Below are 19,689 nucleotides of genomic sequence, written 5' to 3'. Positions count from 1 at the left end.
GTCCCTTTCCAGGGTATGTAGGATTGGCTTTGTGGATCTCACTCCATTCAGACTGTCACAGGTCAGCTGCTGCACTCTCCAACGGCCTCAAATGCTACCCCTCTGTCCCAAACAGTTGCTCTAATGTATCAATCTGACCCCTGCTCCAGTTCCCCCACCCCCTGAGTGCAGGTCCAGTCCTGCTTACTCTCCTCTTTTTACCTGCCTTCCTTCATTCTACTGAGTTTTGCTTGGATTTATAATTCCTTTCTGGTGGTCAGGGGCTCCTGCCAGCTCTTAGCTGGTGTTCTGCAAGATCTTCTGTATCTGAATGTGTTTTCTTGATGCATCAGTGGAGAAAGATGTACTCCATGTCCACCTACTCTTCTGCTATCTTGTCTCCTCTCTGTATTAAGTCTTGATATTATAGGTCTGCCTACCTTCATCATCTTCAGAATTGTTTGACCTATTCTTAGCTCTTGACATTTCCATAGGAATTTTAGAGTCAGATGTACTCCATTTATATCTTTGGTTGTGTCTGGCTTCTTTTTCAGGGCTGCTGTTTGCTGTGTCAGAGTAAAATCAAGCTGCATGGGTGGTGTCTTCGAGTTTAATAGTTCTTCTGATCATTGAACTTCTCTCTGCAGCTGATTGCTTGTATGTTTTGTTTTCTTTTTTTTTTCTTCTTCTCCTTCCCTTTCTTCTTGTCCTCTTTTTCTTGTGGCTATTTTATAGAATATCTACAATTATTTTTTGACCAAAGAAAAAGTAGTATAGTGAGGAGAGAAGGCAATTAACAGAGAATGTATAAAGCAAAAGGTACAAATCTCTTTGATAGGTTGCTGGGACATTCTAGATATTTTTCTGGACATATATAACTGTGTTCATTAAAAAATTGGATGTATACAACTGATTTCATAAAAGAAAAAAAAATTGGTCATATGCAAGCTGGTCTGTAGTTGGCTTTATTTCATTTAGTATTTAAAGGGCGTTCTTCTGTACAGCTAACTCATTCCTTTTGATGACTGCATTATATGTGTATATAGTAATGTAACCAATTCCCTACTTGTAGATATCTACCTACTTTTTGAAGTTCAGCTCCTTATTGGCAGAGTGGAGCTGTGCAGTTTATTTTCCATCTCCCTAATATCTTCCCTCTTATTCTTTTCGAGGAGTATTACTGGGGTTCTGCCAAGACTGTTCCTATTTACTTTTCAGGGTCACTGGTACATAACTTTGTTAGATGGAAAGAGTGGACGGTTAACCTAGTGCACAGTTAACCTTGGTATAAATTCTTCAGTTTGGTGCTATCTGTATTTTCCTAAAAAGACATGCTTGCGGGGCTTTTTGTTTTCGTTTTGCTTTTAATTACAGCTTCTGGAGGAGAGTGCCAGTGGTGCAGTGCTGGAAGTAGCAGCCAAACTCGAGTTAAGACATGAACAAGTTTGAGAAAATGGAGATGAAACTCTTAAGTAGCTCACTGCCACACACTTGATTATGAGAAGTTAGGGGAGCAAGTGAGGCAATTCTTGGCATTTTGGTTTTTATTGATATACTTTTTGAAAGAAGTTGAAGTTGGGTTTCTATGCTATGTAATTTGTCCTTTTCTTAATCTCCTAGCCTCCACCAGGTAATGTGAAAATGCCTAACGTACCCAGTACACAGCCAGCAATAATGAAGCCAACAGAAGAACATCCAGCTTATACACAGATTGCAAAGGTTAGTTCATGTTACATGTGTTAATTCATATGGGAAATTACAATATCAATAACATTTGCTTTCAGAGCAAAATACTTCTTTATATAGTATTCCTTATTACTTAATTTTATTGGAATATCGTTGATGTATCCTTCTTGTTTAATTTTTAACTCACTTTTGAAGCTGGGTTAGTAGTTTCTCAGCCTTGTAATACTCATACCTCATTTTTAAAGTATTGATTTGCTTTGCTCCATTATTAGCAGTTATTGAATTCCTGTCATCTTGGTGTATAACTTGTGTAGTGAAATTTTTATTGCTGTTGGTCTCACTTTTTAATACACAATTCCATTATAGTAACAATGATAAGATCAGATAGATATTATTGGAAGAGAGTTAGAATGGCTAAGTAAAGTATATTGGTAGTCAATAGAAGGGGCAGAAATACCAAGAAAAAAGATGAATAAGATGCCTGGTATTACATAAGGGCAGATGGAGTTATAAACCCGAATTTCTTAACCATATCTTCCTTGTACCTCATTATCTTGTAAAATATAATGTATTATATGGTATTCTTGCACTGGGAACCTTAGGTACCATTTAATCCAATTTGTAAGAGCTAAATTCAATCGCCCTTTTCTCCTTTTGTCCCTTTTCCTCATCTGTTCTGTCTCGGTCCCTCATTCTAATTTAGCCACGGTTGCCCTTAATTTCATTTTCCCAATTACCTTAGGATTATAACTTCTCTTACTGAGAGAATTTTTTCTTGTCCTAATGGGCCCAACATTCCTGTTGAGGGTTTTCATAACCAGAAGGCCAAACTGGACCAAATAGTTCCATAATATTTTCTGAAACTGTAATCTTCAGTGAATTCCTATAATGTGGAATAGTAGTTGAATTAAGTTTCTAGCATAGTAGAGAAGTAGGAGTATAGTAGAAGCAGGAATATTACTGTATTTTCTACTCCTGACAGCATGTTCCCTTATTTTCTATTTAGGAACATGCCTTGGCCCAAGCTGAACTTCTTAAGCGCCAGGAAGAACTAGAAAGAAAAGCAGCGGAGTTAGACCGTCGAGAACGAGAAATGCAGAACCTCAGTCAACATGGTAGTGTCCAGAGATGTTTGAAATAAAAATGACTGAACCTTTTTAATAGACCTGCACCAGCTCTAGGTCATTCGGTTTGTAGATAAAACTCTACCCTGTTATTCTACCAAGGAGCTCAGACATGGCAGATTTCCTACTTGATACTCTGTAGTTCTCTGATCTTGGCTGATTTGCAATGTTTTAATAGATTAGAACAGTGTTAGACTCTTCACAAGTGAATGAAAATATGGTTTTACTTTATTGTAAATCAGGAGCCTTGCATTCTGCACTTGGACCTTCAGCTGGGTCTACTGAAGCTTTGTGAGTACTTGGGAGTGTACCCTATGTTTGACTGCATTTAGCTGGTAACTTCTGGTTTATTCAGACCAATTTCAAGTTAAGCTGCCTCTGTCCTCACAAGTATATCTATATATGTCAAACCAAGTTTAAAAAATAACACCTATGGTAACTCTAGGAAGCTTGGGTATTTTGATGGTGCCAAATAAGTAACTTCCCTGGTGGTTCAGTGGTAAAGAATCCGTGTGCCAATGCAGGAGATGTGGATTTGATTCCTGCATCAGGAAGATCCCCTGGAGAAGGAAAAATCCCATGGACAGAGGAGCCTGGTGGGCTACAGTTCATCAGGTCTCAAATGAGTCGGACACAACTTAGCAGACACAGCAACAGCAAAGAAATAAGTAAGAGGTGAATCGATTATTTGATGTGAAATCCATTTAGGCTGTGACTGCCAAAGATCAGTCAGTTCAAAGGAGTAGCTTAGGGAGAACTAGAAAGTCTCTGGATATGAAGGGATGAGAGAGCTAGACAAATTACTGTGAGTATGTCTGGATAGTTATGGCATGACAACGTTAGAGTGATAATATACTACCTGTTTTTTCTTTATCTTAGAATATATAAGTCTAGGGCCTCATGTCATACATCTTTGCCTTTTCATACTAAAAAAGCTATGACAATTAAAAAGCAGAGACATTACTTTGCCAACAAACGTCCATCTAGGCAAAGCTGTGGTTATTCCAGTAGTCAGGCATGGATGTGAGAGTTGGACCATAAAGAAGGCTGAGCACCGAAGAATTGATGCTTTTAAACTGTGGTGTTGGAGGAGACTCTTGAGAATCCCTTGGACTGCAAGGAGATCCAACCAGTTAATCTTAAAGGAAATCAACCCTGAATATTCCTTGGAAGGACTGATGCTAAAGCTCTGATACACCTGATGTGAAGAGCTGTCTCTTTAGAAAAGACCCTGATGCTGGGAAAGATGGAAGGCAGGAGGAGAAGGGGATGACAGAGGACGAGATGGTTGGCAGAGGACAGAGGATGGATGGCATCACCGACTCAATGGACATGAGTTTGAGCAAGCTCTGGGTGATGGTGGACAGGGAAGCCTGGCATGCCACAGCCCATGGAGTTGGAGAGTTGGACATGACTGAGTGACTGAATAACGACAAGGGCCTCATAAGGACACATTTATCCTGGGCCATTTCTCGCTTGCAACATCAGAGACAGCATCTGTGAAAGGAGGAACTAAAAGTTTAATTGAGAGCAGTGTTTCTAAAATTAACAAAAATCTGTCCTGTTCCCTTAACTTTGACTAATACAAATTGCTTCTATGAGAGATGTTTTAGTAAATGAAATAGTAATGAAGTGTGAGAAATTAAGGGACTTGCTGTATGTTATACATTTAAGTACTTTTCATCTGTTAACTCATTTCATCCTCAGTACAATTATAGGAAGGGTGGTAAGTTGTTCTCACTTTACAAGTGTAGAAACAGTCTTCAGGAGGTTGAGTCAGTTGTTCAGGGTCTCCTAGACAATAGATGTATAGGTGTTTCTAGTTTCAGAGCCTCTGTTCTTTACTACTGTTCTCAGCTTCTCAAGTAGTATGAGACTTGTATGAGAGATGTGTGAAGTATATAAAGTTTGAAAGGAGTGATAAAACAGTGGAGGCATGTTGGGAAGAATCAGAAATAGAGGATGCTTTTTTTCCACTATGAAAATTTTCCTGATTTATGAAAAAGTACGTAAAATCTAATTTATGAGTGTGGGATATGAGATGTAAAATGAGAAAATGGCCTTTAGGTGCCGTTTTTACTTTTTGTTTTCAATTTTTTGACTTAATTTTAGTTTTTTATCTCCCCACTCTCGCTGCCACTTCCCAAGCCCTATTTTCGGTCTAATTTCTTTTTATAGACACATTTTTTCTCCTTACAATTGGAATTTTTTTCTCTAGGATTTTGAAGGTGCTGTAATTCCTTAACTTCTTTCTCATGATTGTTTCATGTAGTTTTCACATATTTTTATGCTTTTCTTACATCTCTTCTTTTGACATTTTTTCCAGACTTGGGGGATTTCCAGATTTGGTTCTTTGGTATTAGTTAGCTTGTGTTTCTTCATGGAGTTAACAGAAGAAAACTCAAAAGTTTAAAAGCAGGTTTTGCCTCTCTATGTGGGTTAGGAATTATATTTAAAGATCGTAGATACTGAGGAGGAAATGGTAGAGACTTAAAATCTGCATGGGTTTCATGTGAGAGCCAGAGTCTTGGGTCTTTGAAATAAATCTCTTTTTAGGGAAGAGTCACAGCATATGTCCCTATGCCCTTTTTTTCTTTTCTTGTTTCAACTTACATAAGTGGTATGGTATGACACTGGAAAATTATTTTACCATCTAATTGATATTCTGGGAAAATTTTTAAAAATAGAAAGCTTGGTTTTCAGAGTTGTAGGAATGTGGATATTACAGTGTTATATTTTTAAACTCCTATTAAAATTATAGATAATGTTCTTTATTATGAAACAAATAATTACATGCAAAAAGAATTGCAATATTTGTACTTATATAAATAACTTCCTTTTTTTTTTTTTATTTGCAGGCAGAAAAAACAATTGGCCACCTCTTCCTGACAATTTTCCTGTGGGCCCTTGTTTTTATCAGGATTTTTCTGTAGATATCCCTGTAGAATTCCAAAAAACAGTAAAGATTATGTACTACTTATGGATGTGTGAGTATAGAATAAATTATATATTTGTTTGAAAGTGTTTATATTTTATTGTCAAAAATCTACTTTTAAAAAACTCATATATTAAGGTAGCATCATTAATTGGTCCTTTCCTATAGATACTTTAAATTTGAGTGACACATATATATATAGTTACTTCAGAATTGTGCAGTATGTGGCAGTCTAAGTTCTTATCTGAGGAAGGTCTATGTACTGAGAACTGGCATTCTTTTGAGGAAGGGACTTCCCTATCATATGGTGGAATTTTGCAATGATCCTTTTTCTCTGAAAAATCTTATCTAGGTAATAATCCTTTGAAATAATTATTCATAGTATTTTATGCAAATGAAAGCTGTAAAGCATTATGACTATCTTATAAAAGGGCATAAACTGTTGAAATATTATAAATTATTTCTCTTTGAGCTTTGAGCACTATTTACTGTTCACTTTCAGATGGAGAGGAACACTTTTATTATTCAAAGTGCTGAATTAATACCGGATATTTCATTAAATAGAACAGTAGGACATACATTTTAGGCTGTGATGTTCACAATACTTTGGATATAATTACAGCACATGGAATATTAAAACTAAATGTCCAGCTGTTACCAGTTTTTGTATGTACACAGAATTCCCACTTATTGTTTTATTTTTATTCCAAACAGCAGTCTCAGCCCCATTTACCATCGTTGTTTTGGTAGGAGAGGTAGCTGCCATGACTTCTTACTTGCACAGCTGCTGAGTTAATGAATGCATTGTGGAGTACATTCTTGTTGGAGAAAATTTGTGTGTTCTTATTTTTATGGTTAAGGAGCCTCTCTCCACCAAATATATGAGATCATTTTCCTAAAAATCGTACAGCAGCATTGCAAGGTTGCTTTGGAATGTGTGAAGTGATTCCTTCTGGATAGTACGTGTTTAACTCTTGTTTTTAGTTTCTTTTGAGATTATGTTGTCAATCTGACTTCTTTGGTTAATCCTGAGTGTCAGTAGTGTTACATATTTTTATTAAAGATTTTGATTCCATATCTGTCCATACTAACAACTCATATTTTATTTAATCAATATATCATTAAATATATGCAGATTAAAATAATTGGGCTTCCCTGGTGGCTCAGACGGTAAAGAATCCATTTGCAATGTGGGAGACCTGGGCTTGATCCCTGGGTTGGGAAGATCTCCTAGAGGAGGGCATGGCAACCCACTCCAGTATTCTTGCCTGGAGAATCCCCATGGACAGAGGAGCCTGGCGGGCTACAGTGCATGGGGTCGCAAAGAGTCAGACATGACTGAGTGACTAAGCACAGCACAAGATAATTCTTTTCTTAATTGGCAGAAATTAGCCTAGCATTTTAAGTATAAGTTTTTTGACTTATTAGTGAAAAAATATATTTTAGATAGGGGAGATGGGTGTTGGAAGAAAATTCTATAGGGAATTCGGTAAATATAGATTGAATGGGGAAGATGATGAATTTTAACTGAATAGTTAACTGCTTTACAAATGCTGATTGTTTCAAAATAGGTCTGTTTTGTCCTAGTTACATATAACTTTCTGAGGTTCTTACGAATAACATAGTTGGCTATGGTTTTTCCCAACCCTGTTCAGTTGGCAGATCTGTATTCAAAGAGAGCTTAAGATTCCATCCAGTTAAGGTTCTGATTTGAAAAAACATTATCTGCAACAAAGTACGATCTAGTGCTAACTTAGTAATGTCTCTCAATTTCATAAGATATAGGCTATTTTAGTAAGTTATTTTCAAGAAGTATCATCTTGTTACTGATTCTGGAGTTGACTAATGCTTTCACACTATAATGGGCTTCCCTGATAGCTTAGTTGGTAAAGAATCTGCCTGCAATGCAGGAGATCCTGGTTTAATTCATGGGTTGGGAAGATCCGCTGGAGAAGGGATAGGCTACCCACTCCATTATTCTTGGGCTTCCTTTGAGGCTCAGCTGATAAAGAATCCACCTTGCAATGCAGGAGATGTGAGTTTGATCCTTGGGTTGGGAAGATCCCCTGGAGAAGGGAAAGGCTACCCACTCCAGTATTCTGGCCCGGAGAATATTATCACAGTGTAATAATAATTCTAACAAGAGATAACACTTATCCAGGATTTACTTTGTGCGAAGTACAGAGCTAATCACTGTGTATATATTACATTATTAAATCTTAACCACACTATGAAGCAGGTACTATATTATCTAGTTTTATAGTTCGAGAAACTAAAGCTTAGAGAATCTGAGCTAACTTGCCCAAGATTACTCAGCAAGTAAAGTTGGAGTTGGATGGCTTGATTCTAGATCCCAGAGTTTAGATTTCCATGTTATGCCACCTACAAGGTACCAAAATAAAGAAGTAATTTACATTTTAAACTCAAATATGATGAAGATATGCTTTCAATGGTACTTTTCTTGAGGCAAGTAATCTCTATAAGGGAACTGAAGCAATTAGAAATACCAATATGAAATGAATCTCAACCTCTTTTTGACAATACTCTTGAATTTAAAGAAGAAAAGAAAATTTAAAAACATCAGCTACGTTAAAGACCATTTATTGAAAAAGATAATATACTGTCCTAAAATTGTTTATTTTAGGTATCTATATTGTAATGCAGGACTTAGCAAGAAGAATATTCCAATGATGGTTGCAAATTTAGGTCTACTAATACCAGATTTGAGTGCTTAATAAAGCAAATTGAAATTTTATAAGAAGGAGGATCATTCAACTTGGGAATCATATAAACAAAATGGCCTAAAATTTTCTTAAGTATTTTACCCACAATTGGAATCCATCAAGTGGACTGAAGTTGGATTGAAATTAACAACATAGGATCGCGCACTTCACTTTACCTAGACCTTCTGTGTGTTTCTTTGGTCTCTGTGTAAGAGGACTGATTGTTTAGTAAGTAGACCTATATATTTTACTCTTCATTTGGATACAAATGAATGACTTACTGATCATAGTTGCTGGTTACTATGAAAGCATATAGAAAAAATTTTAATAAATTACACAAAATTTAATTGATATTTTAATCTATTCTTAAAAGAATTTTTGTGAGCTTTAAAATACACATGCAGGTATATTCTGTCTTTTTTTCTTAAACAGATTAGGGGATAAACCTTAAAAAGTTACTTCTTTAGAGGCTGAAATTTGACTTAATGTTCTGAACATTTATAATGGTTTTAGGCAGTTGGATTCCATTTAATATTACAGAATAATATCACACAATATCTCAAATTCTGTTTTTAAGCCCCTAACAGAACTACTTTTATTTTGAGGCCAAGGATTTTGAGTAAATTTATTATAAGCTAGCTTTCATGACTTAGGAATCCTAATGGGAATAACTAAGAGTCTTTCCTGTGTGGTAGAATGGGATGGAATTTTAAAGCTGGAAGGGCTTGTGCCCTTCTTGAGTTGAAAACCTGATATGCACTGAGGCTGCTTAGCTCAGTATATGTCACTCGAACCCACGTATTTTCATTCTTCCTCTGGGGCTCGCTCTCCTTCCCTAGCATTTGTGTATTTATCTGGTTGTTAGATAAAGGCAAATTTAGAGGCACCCTGGAATGTGTTTATATCTTACTTCATTAACTATCAATTTTTTGATTAATAATTTAAAGAAATTTTAAAGTTTTTTTAATGTATGTTGAAAATGTATTTTTGAAATTTATACTCACTAGGTTTTCCATTTGTTGTTTTTAATTAAGGTAGTAGTTTGTTAACATATTTTTACTGTACCTATAATTTACATTAAACAGTACTTTAACTTTTGAAATGATTTATTTCTTATAACAAATTCAGCCTGTGAATAAATTTTTTTAAAAATCCTTAAAAAAAAGTTACTAGTTATAGATGTTAGATGTTAGATATTCTTAGATGTTACTCAGATTTTTGGGTTTTGGTCCATCAGGCAAAGTAATTATTAAGATCATAGGAAGAGTTTGCCAAGATCTATTTGTATTAACAAAAAGAAAGATCTGCCAAAGTAGGTAAAGTGCCTCATGGTAAACTTTACTTTTTTAAAATAAATGTAATCCCCTACCAAAACACTGTTTTTAATGCCAGGACTTTTAAAAATGGGCAACTTTATGAAAATGAGTTAATAAGCCTTATAAATTGACTGTATAGTCATTGGAAGTTTCTACTGTATTAGTTTCAGTCCAGTCATTCTAATTACTTTTATTGCTTAAAAATGTTACAATGAGATTGCACAGGGCACTTCTCTAGTATTCTCTTGCGTAATTCATGCTGGGAGGAGCCTGTAGCCCTATGCTATAAAAATTATAGTTCTAAGTGTAGAATCTTTTTCTTCTCAAGTCCTGGTTCTTTTCCTGGCAGCCACTACGATCCTGCTTGGGCTTTGGATCAAGAGACACATCACATGTTTCCTTCTTAGGGAAGAAGCCCTTAAGGTTGTGCTTCTCTGGTTTAGCTGTGTAATTGCCCATTAGGAAAGGGCCAAAAGAAATTTTGCCAAACAGTGCATGTATTAGAACTCCTTTTCCTGTGAATACTCTGTTTTCAAATCAAACGTGTAAAAAACAGCAGTGTTTCGAAAAATACTAAATGGAAATGGGGTAGACTATATGTGCTTTTAGGAAGTATTTTTTCAATTATAATTTCTGTTAAATGAATACATACATTGAACATAAACATTTCTTTTCTGTTTTGTTTTTTAATTCCACAGTCCATGCTGTAACACTATTTCTAAATATCTTCGGATGCTTGGCTTGGTTTTGTGTTGATCCTCCAAGAGGGGTTGATTTTGGATTGAGTATCCTGTGGTTCTTACTTTTTACTCCTTGTTCATTTGTCTGTTGGTACAGACCACTTTACGGAGCTTTCAGGTAAAATGTGTGTACTTTAAAATGTGCTCTTTAAACTTGTGAAGTAAATAATTTGTAGTGCACCTTAAAGGTAAAAGTGACATATGTTCATGTTTTAAGCTTCTTATTATTGTACAGTATACCTTCAGAAAAGTCCATATATAACATCTCTGTGTATTAAGTCCATCTCTAACTTGCTGTATATTCATTCGACCTTGTAACTAACGATATCCTATTCTTTTCTCCCACTTGAGAAAAAAGACCAAACATGAAAATGAATGAGGGGAAATGAGAACAAACTTAAGTCTTAATATTTGTAAAAGATTCTTTTCCATAAGAATATTTTACTCCTATTTTTGCCTTCAAAAAAAGAGTCAAAAGTGGTGATTAATCCTAATTTTTTAAATGGATCTGGGTAACCTAGCTAAGGTAAATATACATGCAATATTTAAAGTGAGTCATTTCACCTAGCAACTTGGTAATTATTTTCTGTGTAAATTCACTTTTGGTTTTTCAAAAGACATTGACATTTTAAAACCATTTAGACTGTTGGAGAAGGAAATGGCAATCCACTCCAGTGTTCTTGCCTGGAGAATCCCAGGAACGGGGGAGCCCGCTGCCGTCTATGGGGTCACACAGAGTCGGACATGACTGAGGTGACTTAGCAGCAGCAGCAGCAGACTGTAAGATTAAGTATACTATTTTGCATGATATATTTTAATGAATGGTTAGGATAAACATTTCCTAAATGCGTGTTCTGTGGGATATTACTAGGTGTTGTAGAAAAAATGCTCATTAGCTTAAGTTTGGGAAGTTAAGTGGGATAATAAAACTAAATACGTTTCTTCATTTCAGAATTTCTTAGGTTTCTTTAAGAGATTGGTGTGCTTCGTGGTGTAACCGTGAAACCATCATATGTGTCTGTATGTGGAGTATCTTTTATTGCTTTAGAAAATAAACATTGGGAAATGCTGATTTAGATGCTAGCCTTAGATGAGTCCATGCATTCAGTTGTTGATCAGCTTACTTTTATTTGAGTAAACTCGTTTATGAATGACAAACCTTTTTCAGCTCTCATGCACATGGAGCAACATTACTATGAAATAGGTGTGTATTGTACAGATAATGTATTAGAGAAATTAGAGGGCCACATTCAGTTGTTTAACTTCTTATTTTCCTTTTCAACAAAAAATATATTTGATTATCCAGAATGTGTATCACCGCCCCCCGCCACCTTTACCCCTCCCAGTCCCCCAAACACTTGCCAAATGGAATTAGAAATGAAAACATGGAAACTGAAAATGAAAAGGAAGGAAATGGGGAATATTAGGGAATTTGGAGAAAAAAGTGTCATGCAACAGAAAACTAAATTGGTTAGAAATGGAATGAAGGGAAAAAAATATATGGGGGGAAGGAAGGAATCTTTGGATCTAATGGAAAATAACAGGTTGGTTGTCAAGAAATGAGAGAGGCACCCCTATAAGATGTAGGTTGGAGAGGAATAAAAGGGTCCTTGCATGAATAGGAGAAGAGTTCCTGCTGCTCTTTTCCTTGTTATCCTTTTCATGTGTTGTTGAATTTGGTTTTTGCCTCTATGTTCATTAGGAATAGTGGCTGGTAATTTTCTTTTTTTGTAGTGCACTTATCTGGCGTTGGTATCAGGGTAATGCTGGCCTCATAAAATGAGTTTGGAAGTGTTCCCTCCTCTTCTGTGTTTTGGAAGAGTTTGAGAATCATTGTTATTAATTCTTCATTAAATGTTTGGTGATTTCACCAATGAGGCCATGAGGTCCTGGACTTTTGTTTTGGGGAAGTTTTTGATTACTAATTCACTCTCCTTACTAGTAAACGGTCTGTTCAGATTTTCTATTTCCTTATGGTTCAGACTTGGCAGGTTGTATGTTTCTAGGAATTTATCCAAGTATAAACTCATGTATTCTTAGTTTCAGTAGTTTCTTTCCCTTTTGCCATGTGTACTAGAAATTTTTTAAAGATTTCATTCTCTTATGAAATTTTGTTAATGTCTGTATGTGCACACTTCAGTATCTAGAATGCTCTGTGAACCTGTTTTGTATTGTTCATATTTTTCTCTTTGTTTTTAATCATATGGTGCAGCTGTTGGTATACTTAACATGACTTGACTGAATCTGGTTGTGGTGAATAAATAATTGTGGAGGCTTCTGATGTTGGCCAGTTGTTTCAAAAGAAGTTCACCTTTGCCCTGCTTGTCAGCTAGAGGATAAGTTAGGGGCTGAGCTGAGCTATAGTCTGTTAAACCTGACATTAAAGAGGTTTGCAAAAAATATAAAGTAATGCTACTCTTTTTGCTTCTCCCACTCCTCCAGTTTTCATGAAAGTGTTATTTTATTGTAAGAAATTTATCTAAAAATTAGTTAAATGCTTTAACTATTTCTCAATTTTAGTTCCTCATTTGGTAAAGCAAGAGCTACAACCCACATAATCAAAAGTTCCTTGTGATGCTCAATAATAAAGAAGTGCTGAGGCCAAAAATTTGAGAATTACCGTTCTAATTCTTTTCCCATTAGGGAACACTGCAGAAAGCCTATTCTGCTTTCAGAAGGTCTTCTGTCTTTTTAGCGTCTGTGTTTGGTGCATGCCTTGAGAGAAAAGTTGGCTGCATGTTTGGGCCAGTATTATGCCTCTCACTTCTCATTACTCAACATGTGAATCTGCTAAAAGCTTCAGTTGTTGGTTTGTCTTTTCCCTCACAGCCGCGTTCTGTGCAGGCAGAATCTGAATTTTCAGCTTATTGTCTTGTATTCAGCAAAAATGAATTGAAGCTGTAGAATGTCAGCTTACATTTCTGTAGTTCTCTTCCACTCCAGAACCATGGACTCTATTCCTGGATGCTTCAGCAGCTCTTCAGTGGATTTTAGCAGATTTTTTTTTCCATTTTATCCTACTATTCTAGTTGCTCTTGGTGGAGATACACACACTAGCCTTTTCTCTCATATTTGGAACCATAAAACTAAAATTAGTTTGTTTGGTTCTTAGAGTTTCCATCTCTGTTTACATTGCTAATCTGTTCTTGTATACTGTCTAGTTTATCCATTAGAACCCATAGCATATTACATTCCTGATGGTAATTCCAACATCCTTATCTTATCTGACTGTGATTCTGATGCTTGCTCTGTATTTTCAAGCTATGTATTTTTTTGCATTTTTGTTATGTCTTGTGATTTTTACTTGATTGCTGGACATAATGTAAAAGGAACTGCTGTAAATAGGCCTTTAGTAATGTGATGGTAAGGTATGGGGGAGGGGAAGCATTCTGTGGGCCTATGAGTAGGTCTCAGTCTCTTATTTAATAGTTAGCCAGTGCCTCTGGACTGTGAACTGCACCAGTGCTTCTCAGTCCTTCCCTCTCCTCAGGTGGGACAGGGTGTCATAGAGTGGGCTGAAATTGGGTATTTTCGGTTTCCCCATATAGGATCTCTAAAAATTTTCCCTGTAGCTCAAATGGTAAAGAATCTATCTGCAATGCAGGAGACCCAGGTTCAATCTCTGGGTCGGGAAGATCCTCTGGAGAAGGGCATGGCCACCCACTCCAGTATTGTTGCCTGGAGACTCTCATGGACAGAAGAGCCTGGCGGGCTACAGTCGGTGGGGTCACAACGAGTCAAACACGACTGAGCCACTAACACTACCACTACATTAATAGGTCAGGCTGCAATAAAACTTACTTCCAGAGCGAGTTGGGCTCTGGTTTCTCCTGAGGGCATACCTTGTTAAGAACAGAGTGCTGTAGGCAGGGCTCCCCAACCTCTGGGATCTAATGCCTGATGATCTGAGGTGGAGCTGATGTAATAATAGAGATAAAATGCACAATAAATGTAATGCACCGCCCCACCTCCCTGCCCTGCAGTCCCTGGAAAACTTGTCTTCCACAAAACTGGTCCCTGGTGCCAAAAAGTCTGGGGACCGCTGCTCTAGAGTGTTCCCAAATGATTCCTTTCTGCCACCTCCTTCCAGAAGCACGAAGGGATTTTTCTCTAAAGAAATCACTCAGAGCCAGGGTGAGCTGTTGTTGGTAAAACTCACAAATGTGTGGATTCCCTGAATGACTAGGTCTCCCTGGAGTCTTAACTCCGAGTTGTCCACTCCGGGCCAACAGCATTTTGACAGTTACAGTTCAGGTATTCCTCCCCTGCAATGGTTGCTGCAGAGGTTTCTGCTCCAATAACTTGATTTTCTGTATCCATCTGTCTGTCTGTCCAGTTTGGGCTTGCAGTTTGCCCTCTGGCTTCTCTTCTCTTTCAGATTTAAGAAGAGTTGTTGATTTTTCAGTTTTTCTAGCTTTTTACTTGTAGTTAGGATGATATACTACTTCTAAGCTTCTTCCAGGTATACTTTTTAAAAGCAAGCTACCTCTGGGAAGTAGACAGTATTTTTTTGGTCCTATTCCTTTATAACATAATATCTGTGGCGATTTCATACCTTTTACGTTAGAATATTTTGCTAATTGAAATTAGAGATTAAATATAATTGAAATAGAAAATCATTTTAGCATCTTGAAAAATGTTATATTAGCATATGAGCCAGGAAGTCAATTTAATTTTTTCTATAGAAAGATACTTGATATTTGATTTTAACTATAAAAACATATTCAAAGCCCTAGTCCATTTTCATGTTGTTTAAATAGTCTTCCAAGTGAGTTTCAGTTCAGTTCAGTTCAGTTCAGTTCAGTTGCTCAGTCGGGTCCGACTCTTTGCGACCCCATGAATTGCAGCACTCCAGGCCTCCCTGTCCATCACCAACTCCCGGAGTTCACTCAGACTCATGTCCACCGAGTCAGTGATGCCATCCAGCCATCTCATCCTCTGTCGTCCCCTTCTCCTCCTACACCCAATCCCTCCCAGCATCAGGGTCTTTTCCAATGAGTCAACTCTTTGCATGAAGTGGCCAAAGTACTGGAGTTTCAGCTATAGCATCATTCCTTCCAAAGAAATCCCAGGGCTGATCTCCTTCAGAATGGACTGGTTGGATCTCCTTGCAGTCCAAGGGACTCTCAAGAGTCTTCTCCAACACCACAGTTCAAAAGCATCAATTCTTCGGCACTCGGCTTTCTTCACAGTCCAACTCTCACATCCATACATGACTACTGGAAAAACCATAGCCTTGACTAGATGGACCTTTGTTGGCAAAGAAATGTCTCTGCTTTTGAATATACTATCTAGGTTGGTCATAACTTTTCTTCCAAGGAGCAAGCGTCTTTTAATTTCATGGCTGTAGTCACCATCTGCAGTGATTTTGGAGCCCCCAAAAATAAAGTCTGACACTGTTTCCACTGTTTCCCCATCTATTTCCCATGAAGTGATGGGACCAGATGCCATGATCTTTGTTTTCTGAATATTGAGTTTTAAGCCAACTTTTTCACTCTCCTCTTTCACCTTTATCAAGAGGCTTTTCAGTTCCTCTTCACTTTTTGCCATAAGGGTGGTGTCATCTGCATATCTGAGGTTATTGATATTTCTCCTGGCAATCTTGATTCCAGCTTGTGCTTCTTCCAGTCCAGCGTTTCTCATGATGTACTCTGCATATAAGTTAAATAAGCAGGGTGACAATATACGGCCTTGACGTACTCCTTTTCCTGTTTGGAACCAGTCTGTTGTTCCATGTCCAGTTCTAACTGTTGCTTCCTGACCTGTATATAGGTTTCTCAAGAGGCAGGTCAGGTGGTCTGGTATCCCCATCTCTTTCAGAATTTTCCACAGTTTATTGTGATCCACGCAAAGGCTTTGGCATAGTCAATAAAGCAGAAATATATGTTTTTCTGGACTTCTCTTGCTTTTTCGATGATCCAGCAGATGTTGGCAATTTGATCCCTTGGTTGATAGTATCCCCTGGAGGAGGAAATGCAACCCACCCTACTATTCTTGCTTGGGAAATCCCATGAACAGAGAAGCCTGGTGGCTACAGTTCATGGGGTCGCAAAGAGAGTTGGACAGGCTTTAGTGACTAAACAGCAACAACAACAGCTTACATATAAAGGAGGAAAGTGAACCAATCTTTACATTCCTTCATCGCTATTTGAGAGAAATATTTTAGAAATACTTTCCTTTTATTAGGACAGCTTAATTTTTGTATTTTTTAAAATTTATTTTTAATCGAAGGATAATTGCTTTACAGTATTGTGTTGGTTTCTGCCATACATCAACATGAATCAGCCACAGGTATACATATGTCCCCTCCCTCTTGAACCTCCTTCCCTACTCCCCCTGCCCCACCCTCAAGTTGTCAACAGAGTTCCAGGTTTGAGCTCCTGCGTCATAACAGCCAATTCTCACTGGCTATCTACTTTCTATATGGTAGTGCATATGTTTCTGTGTTACTCTCTCCATTCGTCCCACCCTCTCCTTCCCCCTCCTGTGTCCATAAGTCTTTTCTCTATGTCTGTGTCTCATTGCTGGCCTGCAAATAGGTTCATCAGTGCCATCTTTCTGGATTTCATATATATATGCATTAAAAAATGATACCTGTTTTTCTGACTTCACTCTGTATGATAGGCACCAGGTTCATCCACCTCATTAGAACCGACTCAAATGCATTCCTTTTATGGCTGAGTAATATTCCATTGTATAAATATACCGCAGCTTCTTTATCCATTCATTTGTCAGTGGACATCAGGTTGCTTCTGTGTCTTTGCTGTTGTAAATAGTGCTGCATTTTACATTGGGATACAAATGTCTTTTTCAGTTAATGGTTTCCTCAGGGTATATGCCCAGTAGTAGGATTGTTGCATCATATGGTAGTTTTATTCCTATTTTTTTAAGAAATCTCCATACCGTCTTCCATAGTGGCTGTATCAATTTTCATTCCCACCAGTGGTGCGAGAGGGTTCCCTTTTCTCTGCACCCTCTCCAGCGTTTATTGTTTGTAGATTTTTTGATGATGGCCATTCTGACTGGTGTGAGGTATTCTTCAGTGTAGTTTTGATTTGCATTTCTCTAACACTGGACGATGTTGAGCATCTTCTGTGTGCTTATTAGCCATCTGTGTGTCTTCTTTGGAGAAATGTCTGTTTAGGTCTTCTGCCCATTTTTTGGTTGGGCTGTTTGTTTTCCTGATGTGATCTGTATGAGCTGCTTATATATTCTGGAGATTAATCCTTTGTCAGTTGTTTTGTTTGCTATTATTTTCTTCCACTTGAGGGTTGTCTTTTAACTTGTTTATAGTTTGCTTTGCTGTGAAACATTTAAGCTTAATTAAGTCCCATTTGTTTATTTTTATTTCAAAGAGGATGTTGTTGTGATGCATGTCGAAGAGTATACTTCCTTTATTTTCCTCTAAGAGAGCTTTATAGTTTCTGGCCTTACATTTAAGTCTTTAATCCATTTTGAGTTTATTTTTGTATATGATGTTAGGAGATGCTCTCGTTTCATTCTTTCACATGTAGCTTTTTCAGTTTTCCCAGCACCACCTATTAAAGAGGCTTACTTTTTAAAACATATTCTTTACCTTGTAAAAAATTTCTTAGAGGTTTTATTAGGTAGATTCAGCTTCTAGAATTTATCTGTGAGTTTGGAACTAACTAGAAAGATCCCTGTTAGGTAACTGAAATAGCTGTTGTGATGCCTTTAGACATTATTCTATTTATGAAACTCTCTTCAGAGTACATGTTACATATATCATTTTAACCACTCTGATACTCTGGTTTCTTGGTACACAGGTAACAAAGCAAAAACATTAATAAGAAAAAAGAACATATAAATGTATGAGCCATGCTCATATTAATATAAATAAATGATTGTTAAATAAATGAAGTAGAAGGGACAAATCTTCCCTAATGAAGACTTCCAAAAATGTGTTTTGGGGTTGGAATAGTCACTGGGATGAGCAGAAATGGAGTAGACTTTGGACAGTTGAAAATCTTGCCAAAGAATCAAATTCTGTGTTTAAAGATGTTGTGTATGTTTAAAGATATTGTGTTACGATCAAGTGAGTGTAGCTTATTCTAGGAATTTAAGATCGGTTTAAGATTAGAAAATTAGTTATCATAATTCATCATATGATCATCTTAATTGATGCAAAAGAAACATTTGACAAAATCCCAAAACCTTCACTTTCATGATAAAAACACTCAAAGTTGGAATAAAAGGTAACTTTCTCAACTTGATAAAGGGCATCTATGAAAACCTGTAACATTTAACATCATACTTAATGGTGAAGGGCTAAAAGCTTTCTGTTTAAGATCAAGAAGAAGATAAAGATGTTTATTCTCACCACTTATTTTAAACTTTGTAGTAGAGGTTCTCACCAGTATAAACAGGTCAGAAAACCAAGTAAGAAGCCTCACATTAGAAAGGAAGGAGTAAAATTGACTTTATTCATGGATTACATAATCATCTATGTAGAAAATATAAATGGAGAGATATACCTTGTTAATGGATTGGAAGACTCAGCATTATTATATGATGTGAATTCTCTCCAAATGGATCTATAGACACAGTGCAATCCCTATAAAAATCCTTTTCGGTTGTTTTATAGAAATGAGCCAGGTGATTCTAAAAGATATATAGAAACGTAGTAGCCTAGAATAGCCAAAACAACTTTGAAAAAAGACAGCAAAGCTGATAGATTAACATACCTAATTTGAAGACATACTAGAAAACTTAAGCAATCATAAAGGTGTGATACTGACATAAAGGTTGACAAATAGAGCAATGAGACAGAGTGTCCAGAAATAAACCCACCCAAATACAGATAAGTGATTTTTTAAAGAAAGGTACAATGTAGTGCAGGAAGAATAGTCTTTTTAAGAAATGATGCTGGAATAATTGCATTTATATGTGGAATAAAAGAACTTTAATCCATCCCTTATACTATATCTTAAAACTTAACTAAAAAGGGGGACATAAACTTAAATGTTAAACCAACAAATATAAAATTTCTTGAGAAAACAAAAAAAAATCTTTGTATCTTTGGCACAGATTTCTTAGATAAAACAATAAAATCAAGGTTCATAAAAGGGCAAATTGATAAATTTGAGTCCATAAAAAGACAAAACTTTGTTCTTTAAAAGGCATTCTTAAGAGAATAAAAAGATAAGCCACAATCTGGGAGAAAAT

General features: G+C 36.6%; 1 protein-coding gene across 4 annotated transcripts in view; it reads left to right on the top strand.

The window, feature by feature from the left end:
* The window catches only part of SCAMP1 (secretory carrier membrane protein 1), a 149,929-nt gene that overhangs the window by 74,989 nt on the left and 55,251 nt on the right, over positions 1-19,689 (top strand). For all 4 annotated transcript variants that reach the window (XM_044925458.2, XM_044925457.2, XM_025296368.3 and 1 more), the window contains exons 3-6: positions 1,600-1,698; positions 2,672-2,780; positions 5,648-5,776; positions 10,462-10,621. In XM_044925458.2, the coding sequence (XP_044781393.1) occupies positions 1,621-1,698; positions 2,672-2,780; positions 5,648-5,776; positions 10,462-10,621 (476 nt within the window). In that variant the 5' untranslated portion in view covers positions 1,600-1,620. The remainder of the gene's footprint in view (positions 1-1,599; positions 1,699-2,671; positions 2,781-5,647; positions 5,777-10,461; positions 10,622-19,689) is intronic.

This window comes from Bubalus bubalis, chromosome 11, assembly GCF_019923935.1.
Source record: "Bubalus bubalis isolate 160015118507 breed Murrah chromosome 11, NDDB_SH_1, whole genome shotgun sequence".
Taxonomy (NCBI): Eukaryota; Metazoa; Chordata; class Mammalia; order Artiodactyla; family Bovidae; genus Bubalus; species Bubalus bubalis.
This window is presented reverse-complemented; position numbering and strand designations above follow the sequence as displayed.